The sequence below is a fragment of the Cebus imitator genome, unplaced genomic scaffold (assembly GCF_001604975.1).
Source record: "Cebus imitator isolate Cc_AM_T3 unplaced genomic scaffold, Cebus_imitator-1.0 Scaffold427, whole genome shotgun sequence".
Lineage (NCBI taxonomy): Eukaryota > Metazoa > Chordata > Mammalia > Primates > Cebidae > Cebus > Cebus imitator.
In genome coordinates this window covers 319,367-330,143 of record NW_016107742.1, presented here as the reverse complement: position 1 = coordinate 330,143, position 10,777 = coordinate 319,367, and the positions used below count along the sequence as shown (strand labels likewise).

The 10,777-nt window shown below is 50.3% G+C and overlaps 1 protein-coding gene across 16 annotated transcripts in view; it reads left to right on the top strand.

Moving 5' to 3' along the window:
- Positions 1–10,777, top strand: part of ARHGEF2 (Rho/Rac guanine nucleotide exchange factor 2) — a 51,457-nt gene that overhangs the window by 38,223 nt on the left and 2,457 nt on the right. For 14 of the 16 annotated variants that reach the window (XM_037731873.1, XM_017509963.2, XM_017509964.1 and 11 more), the window contains 10 exons: positions 583–659; positions 1,089–1,258; positions 4,826–4,893; positions 6,652–6,852; positions 7,252–7,371; positions 7,500–7,567; positions 7,702–7,737; positions 7,945–7,995; positions 8,205–8,648; positions 8,995–9,208. In XM_037731873.1, coding sequence (XP_037587801.1) covers positions 583–659; positions 1,089–1,258; positions 4,826–4,893; positions 6,652–6,852; positions 7,252–7,371; positions 7,500–7,567; positions 7,702–7,737; positions 7,945–7,995; positions 8,205–8,648; positions 8,995–9,208 — 1,449 coding nt within the window. The remainder of the gene's footprint in view (positions 1–582; positions 660–1,088; positions 1,259–4,825; positions 4,894–6,651; positions 6,853–7,251; positions 7,372–7,499; positions 7,568–7,701; positions 7,738–7,944; positions 7,996–8,204; positions 8,649–8,994; positions 9,209–10,777) is intronic. The other 2 variants (XM_017509962.1, XM_017509967.1) reach the window with 1 other exon arrangement.

Below are 10,777 nucleotides of genomic sequence, written 5' to 3'. Positions count from 1 at the left end.
CACTTTGGGAGGCCGAGGGGGGTGGATTACGAGGTCGAGATCGACCTGGTCAACATGGTGAAACCCTGTCTCTACTAAAAATACAAAACATTAGCTGGGCGTGGTGGCGCGTGCCTGTAATCTCAGCTACTCAGGAGGTTGAGGCAGGAGAATTGCCTGAACCCAGGAGGCGGAGGTTGCAGTGAGCCGAGATCGCGCCATTGCACTCCAGCCTGGGTAATAAGAGTGAAACTCCGTCTCAAAAAAAAAAAAAAAAAACAAAATTAGCTGGGCCTGGTAGTGCATGCCTGTAATCTCAGCTACTTGGGAGGCTGAGACGGAAGAATGGTTTGAACTCAGGAGGCGGATGTTGCAGTGAGCCAAGATCATGCCATTGCACTGCAGCCTGGGCAACAAGATGTCTCAAAAAAAAAAATGGGTAGGGGTGAGAGGTCTGGAAAAGTGGAAGCAGCCAGTGGGAAGAAAGGCCAGGAAGAGGGAAATGGGGAGCTCTAACCTGATGGGATAAGCCTGGTCCTTGGGAAAGAGGAAAACAGCTGGTCAGACCGTCTAGTGCTGACCTCCCACCTTCATCCCCGCCAGATGTGCTAATGCTGCTGATGACAGATGTGCTGGTATTTCTCCAGGAAAAGGACCAGAAGTACATCTTTCCTACCCTGGTGAGACATTCATTCTTTACCTTTCTCAGCGCAGACAAGTGCTTTAGGCCCTTCTTGCTTTCCTGCCCAAGCCCACTAGAGCTCTGGAGCCCCCAGAGCCAAACAGCTATTACTGTTACTATTGCCATAATGATAAAAAACAAGAGCAGCTCACAGGTATTGTTACTGTGCGCAGGCACTTGTACACCTGTGGGAAAAGATTATTTTCATCCTCATTTTATAGATGATGAAAGTAAAACTTATAAAGTTGGTTAAATAATTTGTCAAGGATCACACAATTTCTAAGTCTCTTCTGGCTGGCATCAGTGCCTGGGCTCTTAACTGGTATTGTAGGCTGATTCTTCAGTCTTCATCCAGAAGGATTGAAGGCCTAAATATTCCAACGGTCAGGATTCCCAGACTTAATCCTTTCTTTCCCCTGACTGGCAGGACAAGCCCTCAGTGGTATCACTGCAGAATCTAATCGTACGGGACATTGCCAACCAGGAGAAAGGGATGTTTCTGATCAGCGCAGCCCCACCTGAGATGTACGAGGTGCACACAGCATCCCGGGATGACCGGAGCACCTGGATCCGAGTCATTCAGCAGACCGTGCGCATGTGAGTGTCTACCTGCCGCCTGCATGTGCTTATGGCCTCAGGGTACCTGCAGCATCAGATCCCAACCACAGCACTCCCTGGGAACAGAATCAAGCGTTCACAGTGGGGGGAAGAGGTTGAGGGAGAGACAAAATGGCCCAAGACAGGAAAGGTCACCTATGTTTTTATGTCCTGTAAAGTCACATTTTATACATCATTGCCAACCTCAACTACCTTTCAAATGCAGCATGAGTTGACAAGCAAAGGCGTACTTGGAGCCGTCACATGGTGGCATACCTGCCAGCCAGCAGTACAATTTCAGCAGCATTCACATCTGCATCTGTAGGCAGAGGGCTGTTATTTGGATTGTATTGCATTTTATATTTATTTTTCTAAAAATGAATGAAAAAGAGGATAATGAAAGCCTCGATACTAGAGAGGAACAAGTCTCATAAACAAACTCAACACAATAGAAGCAAGAAGGAAATCAGTGTGTCAAAGCAGCGAATCTTTAGCTTCTATTGGACACACATTAGATTTGAGGCAGTCAACTATGTGTCTAATTGTGATGGAAAAAAATACCAAGTAAAGCACAGGTAAGATGTTTAAAATGGGTTCTGGAAGATTATGCCTAAAGAGTGAATTCTAATTCAGATTTTTATAGCCCTTCCTTCTTTCCTTCCTTCCTTCCTTCCTTCCTTCCTTCCTTCCTTCCTTCCTTCCTTCCTTCCTTTCTTCCTTCCTTCTTCCCTCCCTCCCTCCCTCCCTCTTTCCCTCCCTCCCTCCCCCCCTCCTCTCTTTCTTTTGATGGGGTCTCGCTCTGTCGCCCAGGCTGGAGTGTAATGGTGCTCTCTCAGCTCACTGAAACCTCTGCCTCCTGTGTTCAAACAATTCTCCTGCCTCAGTCTCCCGAGTAGCTGGGATTACAGATGCACAGCATCACATCTGGCTGATTTTTGTATTTTTAGTAGACAGGGTTTCACCATGTTGGTCAGGCTGATCTTGAACTCCTGACCTTGTGATCCCCATGCCACAGGCTCCTGAAGCGCTGGGATTACAGACCTGAGCCACCACGCCTGGCCTCTTTTTTTTTTTTTTGAGACAGAGTCTTGCTCTTTTGCCAGGCTGGAGTGCAGTGGCATGATCTTGGCTCACCGCAACCTCCAATCTCCCGGATTCAAGCGATTCTCCTGCCTCAGCCTCCTGAGAAGCTGGGACTACAGGCATGTGCCACCATGCCCAGCTAATTTTTGTGTTTTAGTAGAGACGGGGTTTCACCATGGCCAGGATGGTGTCGATCTCCTGACCTCATGATCTGCCCTCCTTGGCCTCCAAAAGTGCTGGGATTACAGACGTGAATCACTGTGCCTGGCCTTTTTGTTTTTTTGAGACAGAGTCTTGCTCTGTCGCCCAAGCTGGAGTGCAGTGGTGCAATCTCAGCTCACTGCAACCTCTGCCTCCCAGGTTCAAGCAATTCTCCTGCCCCAGCCTCCCGAGTAGCCAGGGCTACAGGCACCCACCACCATGCCCAGCAAATTTTTCTATTTTTAGTAGACACTGGGTTTCACCATGTTGGCCAGAGGCTGGTCTTGAACTCCTGAACTCAGATGATCCACCCACCTCAACCTCCAAAAGATCTGAGATTAGAGGTGTGAGCCACCACGCCCAGCCAAGATTTTTATAATTTTTCTTTAGCTTTCGGGGAATCAGTTTTCCTCAACTTTATAATTTGTAAACTATTGTTTTTTAACTCCTGCACTGTAAACTTTTGAGAAAGTATTTTAGAAATGCAATAAAAGGCCGGGTGTGGTGGCTCACACCTGTAATCCCAGCACTTTGGGAGACTGCAGCCGGTGGATAACCTGAGGTCAGGAGTTCAAGACCAGCCTGGCCAACATGGTGAAACCCCATCTCTACTAAAAATACAAAAATTAGCTGGGTGTGATGGTGGGCACCTGTAATCCCAGCTACTTGGCTGAGGCAGGAGAATCACTTGAACTTGGGAGGTGGAGGTTGCAGTGAGCTGAGATCGTGCCACTGCACTCCAGCCTGGGTGACAGAGTACAGAGCAAGGCTCCCTCTCAAAAAAAAAAAAAAAATGCATATAATATAAAAGTATGAAATTGCAGGCCAGACGCAGTGGCTCATGCCTGTAATCCCAGCACTTTGAGAGGCTGAGGCGAGCGGATCACTTGTGGTCAAGAGTTCGAGACCAGCCTGGCAAACATGGTGAAACCTCGTCTCTACTAAAAATACAGAAATTATCCAGGCGTGGTGGCACAAGCCTGTAATCCTAATTATTTGGGAGGCCAAGGCAGGAGAATCACTTGAACCCGGGGGGTGGGATGGAGGTTGCAGTAAGCCAGGATTGTGCCACTGCATTCCAGTCTGGGCAACAGAGTGAGACTATCTCAAAAAAAAAAAATTATGATATTGCCTATTCCAGGAAAGCAGTTCAAAATAACCTGTCCTGTTGATGGTAGATCAGTAATGGCTTCTTTATGAATAATATGAATATTTATAATTGTGGCCAGGCACAGTGGCTCACACCTGTAATCCCAGCACTTCGGGAGGCTGAGATGGGTGATACTGGAGGTCAGAAGTTTGAGACCAGCCTGCCCAACATGGTGAAACCCCATCTCTACTAAAAATACGAAACTTAGCCAGGCATGGTGGCTCGTGCCTGTAGTCCCAGCTGCTTGGGAGACCGAGGCAGGAGAATTGCCGGAACCTGGGAGTAAGTGGCTGCAGTGAGCTGAGATCACGCCACTGCACTCCAACCTCGGCAAGAGAGTGAGACTCTGTCTCAAAAAAAAAATTGTAATTGTGGAAATCATATTTAATAATATTGTAATTGATTTATTGAGCTCCTGTTATGTTCAAAGCACTTTAGCATTTCATTTAATCCTAATGAAAAACTTATGAGGAAGATGTTACCTTCATTTTTCAGATGAGGAAATAGAGAGGTTACCACCTGGTAAACAGTGGAGCCAGGATTTGAATCCCGTTTGCTTGATGCCAAAGCCTGTACTTGACCCTCTGCACTGTGCTGCCTTTCCAGGCAACCTTTGGAGAGATACATATCAGTAAACACAGATAATCAGCGCTAAGGAAAGGGAGAAGGTCAGCGGGCGCGCTGGCTCACACCTGTAATCCCAGCACTTTGGGAGGCCGAGGCGGGTGGATCACCTGAGGTCAGGAGTTCGAGACCAGCCTGGCCAACATGGCGAAACCCCATCTCTACTAAAAATACAAAAATTAGCCAGGCATGGTGATGCGCACCTATAATCCCAGCTACTCGGGAAGCTGAGACAAGAGAATTTCTTGAACTCAGGAGGCGTTTGTAGTGAACTGAGATTGTGCCCTTCCGCTCCAGCCTGGGTGACAGAGCAAGACTGTCAAAAAAAGAGAAAGAAAAAGGAAAGGAAGAAAGGGGAGATGGTCAAAACTGAATAAAGCTAGGATGTGAGGCTGAGGAGTCTTATCAGAAGAGGGAAGCATAGACATGTTTGGGAAGGAGGGAAGGCTGATTCTGGTCTATAACCTAGCTTCTGTCTCCCAATGGCATGTGACCTGTTACCCCTCCAGATGCCCATCCAGGGAGGACTTCCCCCTGATTGAGACAGAGGATGAGGCTTACCTGCGGCGAATTAAGAGTAAGTCCACACACAATGAGCTCATTAGTAATTTATGATACATTCACACAATGCAATATCATACAACTATTAAAAAGATGAGATGGCTCTGTGAAGGCTGGTGTAGATCCACAACTGAAACATGTTAAGTGAAAAAAACAGAGTTTAAAACAGTGTAAAGTGTATACTACTGTGTGTAAAAATAATATGGAAGACCAAGATTGGGTGAGTAACTTTTTCACTGTAAGGCCTTATATTAGTTAGGGTATGATTGAACTGCTATACAAAAAGACCAACAGAAATCTTCTCTTCCTTAAAAAAGGAAGTAGATTAGTTGGGTGCAGTGGCTCGCACCTTTAATCCCAGCAGGATTTGGGAGACAGGAGGATCGCTTGAGGCCAAGAGTTCAAGACCAGTCTGGGCAACATAACATACCCAGCAAGACCTCGTCTCTACAAAAAATAAAAAAAAAAAAAATAGCTAATATGGTAGCACATGCCTGTAGTCCTGGCTACTCGGGAGGCTGAGGCAGGAGGATTGTTTGAGCCCAGGAGTTCAAGGCTGCCATGCACTATAATTGCACCACTGCACTCCAGTCTGGGTAACAAAAAAAAAAAAATCAAAAAGGTAGAAGATTATTGCTGTCAACATAACAGCACAAAATGGGAAGTGCAGAGTCGTGGAGCAGCTCTGCTATCTTCAACATGAAGTTTCCGTTTCTGTGTCATGTCTGAAGTGGCCCCTCTAGCTCCCACTGTCACACTTGTATCACACCTAGCAAGGAGGGGTAAAGGAGCAGAGTTTATACCCATTTATTTTTTTTTCTTGTGAGACAAGAACTCACTCTATTGCCCAGGCTGGAGTACAGTGGCACGATCTCGGCTCACTGCAACCTCCACCTCCCAGGTTCAAGTGATTCTCCTGCCTCAGCCTCCTGAGTAGCTGGGACTACAGGCACCCGCCACCCCTCCCAGCTAATTTTTGTTTTTTAAGTAGAGATGGCGTTTCACCATGTTCACCAGGCTGGTCTCGAACTCCTGGCCTCGAGTGATCTGCCCACCTCAGCCTCCCAAAGTGCTGGGATTACAGGTGTGAGCCACCGCCCCGACCTATACCCATTACTTTTAAGAGCAGATCTGGAAGACTCATACCCATTGTCCAGAATCTAGTCACATAGTGATATAGCCATGTACAAGTCAGGCTGGAAAACATAGTTGTTAATTGGGCAGCCATGTGTGCCCAGATGAAACTTCTGTGCATTTTCTAGTTCAAGGAAGATGGGAAGAATGAACACTGTTGGACAACCTGCAACCCCTACCACAAAACTTTTTTTTTTTTTTTTTTTTGAGACAGAGTCTTGCTCTGTTGCCCAGGCTGGAGTGCAGTGGTGTGATCTCGGCTCACTGCAACCCCTGCCTCCGGAGTTCAAGCAATTCTTGTGCCTCAGCCTCCTGAGTAGCTGGGACTACAGGCACATGCCACCACGCCTGGCTAATTTTTGTATTTTAAATAGAGATGGGTTTTTGCCATGTTAGCCAGGCTGGTCTTGAACTCCTGGTCTCAAGTGATCCACTCCCTGGCCTTCTAAAGTGCTGTGATTACAGGTGTGAGCCACTGCACCTGGCCAACAAAAAGCTTTTTCTTTTTCATAAATGCCAAAATAACAAAATGAAGTCTTGCCACACTGCCACACCCTACCCTTTCCCCAAGGGCTGCCCTCTCCTGGCGCTCCTGCGTACCCCCAGGCCTTCTCATGTGCTCACTTATTCCTATCTACAGTGGAGCTGCAGCAGAAGGACCGGGCACTGGTGGAGCTGCTTCGAGAGAAGGTTGGGCTGTTTGCTGAGATGACCCATTTCCAGGCCGAGGAGGATGGTGGCAGTGGGATGCCCCTGCCCACCCTGCCCAGGGGCCTTTTCCGCTCCGAGTCCCTTGAGTCCCCTCGTGGCGAGCGGCTGCTGCAGGATGCCATCCGAGAGGGTGAGGGAGCTCCCAGGGAAGAGTCCAGGCTCAAGCACTCACCCTCACAGAATTTAGACATGTGACTAGACACAGACAAACACAGACAAGTGGGATACCAACCCCATAGACCGTAAACAGCCCTGCGTGCCTCTTTTGGGCCCGTTCCTGGGAAAGGCAGGGGAGGAGGTATGGTCCTTGCTGTTGCTCCGTATCGCACATGCTGCATGGACTCATGCTGCCCCATAGGCATTTACTGCCCTTGAGCTCATAAGTGGTTGTGTGAGTGAAGCTCACTGGCAGTGGAGCCAGTGCAGGAGGCATTCCCCTGGATGCCCGAGTGCCCCATGTGTGGGGGTGAATGGCACTCCCCTCGGTCCTGCGTCATTCCTGTCCTCACCTCTTCCTCTTTCCCCACAGTGGAGGGTCTGAAAGACCTGCTGGTGGGGCCAGGAGTGGAACTGCTCTTGACACCCCGAGAACCAGTCCTGCCTTTGGAACCAGACAGCGGTGGTAACACGAGTCCTGGGGTCACTGCCAGTGAGTGCCAGGGCAGGGAACCAAGGTAGTAGGTGGGAGGGGCCAAAGAGAGTGGGGTGGTACCAGGGATTGAATGGTATCAGGGACCCAGGGAAGTGAGTCAGCCATCCTTTTCTCCTTCTCAACAGATGGTGAGGCCAGAACCTTCAATGGCTCCATTGAACTCTGCAGAGCTGACTCAGACTCTAGCCAGAAGGTAGGTCCTCAACGGGTTCTGGGATTTGGCAAGAGGGTGGAAGAGGGACAGCCTCTCCTCAACACAAAGCTCTCAGGGGCAGGCACCCAGGATTTGTGTGCCTGAGGACTTCCCATTCTTGCCCATTTCTGCAGGATCGAAATGGAAATCAGCTGAGATCACCCCAAGAGGTGAGATGGGAACTGATGGTACAGGAGACTGAAGGGAGGGTGTTCTCAGTCTGAGAAGTTAGAGCCCAGTATGGAGTGGGGCGGGGAAAGCGTCTACATTCAAGTACGTCTCCAGATCCTACTGTCCCCGCACCCGCCCTTGTTCAACTTCTGGGCAGTTCTCCCATCCTAAAGCTGGGGCCCTGTTCCTGCCCTGTCTGTCCTCAGGAGGCGTTACAGCGATTGGTCAATCTCTATGGACTTCTACATGGCCTACAGGTCAGTAGGACAAGGGCTTGAATGGGGAAGGGGAGGAGCCAGGCTAGAGATGCCTGTTTAGGTGGGGTATGCCCATCCTAACAGGCCTTTGTAAATACCTCCCAATCCAGGCTCTCCAGGAGTGATGACCTGGGCCTCGGAGGGTGAGGGTGAGGGGTAGAAGAGCACAGGGTTTTTGATATACCCTTCTGCCTGCATCCTATCCCCAGGCAGCTGTGGCCCAGCAGGACACTTTGATGGAAGCCCGGTTCCCTGAGGGCCCAGAGCGGCGAGAGAAGCTGTGCCGAGCCAACTCTCGGGATGGGGAGGCTGGCAGGGCTGGGGCTGCCCCTGTGGCCCCTGAAAAGCAGGCCACGGAACTGGCATTACTGCAGCGGCAACATGCGCTGCTGCAGGAGGAGCTGCGGCGCTGCCGGCGGCTAGGCGAAGAACGGGCGACCGAAGCTGGCAGCCTGGAGGCCCGGCTCCGGGAGAGTGAGCAGGCAAGGGCGCTGCTGGAGCGGGAGGCCGAAGAGGCTCGAAGGCAGCTGGCCGCCCTGGGCCAGACGGAGCCGCTCCCAGCCGAGGCCCCCTGGGCCCGCAGACCTGTGGATCCTCGGCGGCGCAGCCTCCCTGCAGGCGATGCCCTGTACTTGAGTTTCAACCCCCCACAGGTAAGGTGGCCTGCCGTGGTGGATGGACCTGGCGTGGACATAAGGGTCTATGGAGCCCAAAAGAAATTGGGCCATTAGGGGTATGAGCCCAAATGCAATCAGGCAGCAAACTTGAAGGTTATTGAGATACTGGTTGGAGAACTGAAAAGAAATGTAGATGGGTGCAGGGGTGGAGGAGACTAACTCAGGTGGTGGTGCTGAAAGAGGTCAGTTAGTGGTGGATCTCCTGAAGGGGAGTCATGGGTGAGCCCCAGTGGGGAGAGCTGCTGCCTTCAGCCAAGCAGAGCCTGCAGTCTCCACACTGCTCAGTCCCTGGCCTGCTGTCCTTCCTGCCCACTGTCCACAGCCCAGCCGAGGCACTGACCGCCTGGATCTGCCCGTCACTACTCGCTCTGTCCATCGACACTTTGAGGACCGAGACAGGCAGGAATTGGGGAGCCCCGAAGAGCGTCTGCAAGACAGCAGTGACCCTGACACCGGCAGCGAGGAGGAAGGTAGCAGCCGTCTGTCTCCGCCCCACAGTCCACGAGGTGAGACCTTGGCGGAGACATGGACCCGAGGTAGAGTGCAGCCTGGGTACAGGCCTTTGGGCTATGGCTTCCAAATGGGCCCTAACTGACCTGTGAGGCTTATAGTAACTCTAGGGAGGGACACCGAGAGGGCTAACTGTTTTGGCTGATGATGAATAGGTGGTGGAACTGTAGGAAGCAGAGTGTGGGGGCCTCTCTCCTCCAACTGGTTGGTGATTCTCAACCTTTACAAGTAGAAATAGATTAAAAAAAAAAAAAAAGCACGGTGGCTTATGCCTGTAATCCTAATGCTTTGGGAGGCCAAGGCAGGAGGATTGCTTGAGCTCAGAATTTTGAGACCAGCCTGGGCAACATAGTGAGACCCCCTGCTTCTCTACAAAATATTATTTATTTATTTATTTTGTTATTTATTTATTTATTTTGAGACAGAATCTTGCTCTGTCGCCAGGTGCCAGGCTAGAGTGTAGTGGCATGATCTTGGCTCACTGCAACTTCCACCTCCCAGGTTCAAGCAATTCTCCTGCCTCAGCCTCCCGAGTAGCTGGGACTACAGGCACACGCCACCACGCCCAGCTAATTTTTGTATTTTAGTAGAGATGGGGTTTCACTTTGTTGGCCAGGATGGTCTTGATCTCTTGACCTTGTGATCCACCCTCCTTGGCCTCCCAAAGTGCTGGGATTACAGGCGTGAGCCACTGTGGGCGGCCTATTTTTATTTTTTTGAAATGGAATATTGCTCTGTTGCCCAGGCTGGAGTGCGGTGGTGCAGTCTCAGCTCACTGCAAGCTCCGCCTCCCAGGTTCAAGCAATTCTCCTTCCTCAGACTCCTGAGTAGCTGGAATTTCAGATGCCCGCCACCATAACTGGCTAATTTTTGTATTTTTAGTAGAGATGGGGTTTTACCATGTTCGTCAGGCTGGTCTCAAACTCCTGACCTTGTGATCTGCCTGCCTCAGCCTCCCAAAGTACTGAGATTACGAGTGTGAGCCACCACGCCTGGCCTATTTTTTTTTTAATGGAGTCTCGCTCTGTCACCCAGGCTAGAGTACAGTGGTGTGATCTCAGCTTACTGCAACCTCCACTTCCGGGTTCAGGTGATTCTCCTGCCTCAGCCTCTCGAGTAGCTGGGATTACAGTTGTGTACCACCACATCTGGCTAATTTTTATGTATTTTTTAGTAGAGATGGGGTTTTGCCATGTTGGCTAGGCTGGTCTTGAACTCCTAACCTCAGGTGATCCACCCACCTCGGTCTCCCAAAGTGCTGGAATTACAAGCGTGAGCCACTGCACCCGGCCCCCCAAAATTGTTTTAATTAGCCAGGTGTGGTGGTGTGCACCTTTAGGCCTAGCTACTCGGGAGAGTGAGGTGAGAGGATCACTTGAGCCCAGCAGGTTGAGTTGGCAGTACTCGGTGATTGCGCCAGCATAGGCGACAGAACACAGACCCAGACACAGGATCTCGCTCTGAAATTTTTTTATTTTAGAGACAGGGTCTTGTGCTTTTGCAGAGGCTGGACTCAAACTCCTGGGCTCAAGTGATCCTCCCAGGTAGGTGGGGCTACAGGTGTATGCCACTGTGCTTGGAAGGAAATATATATA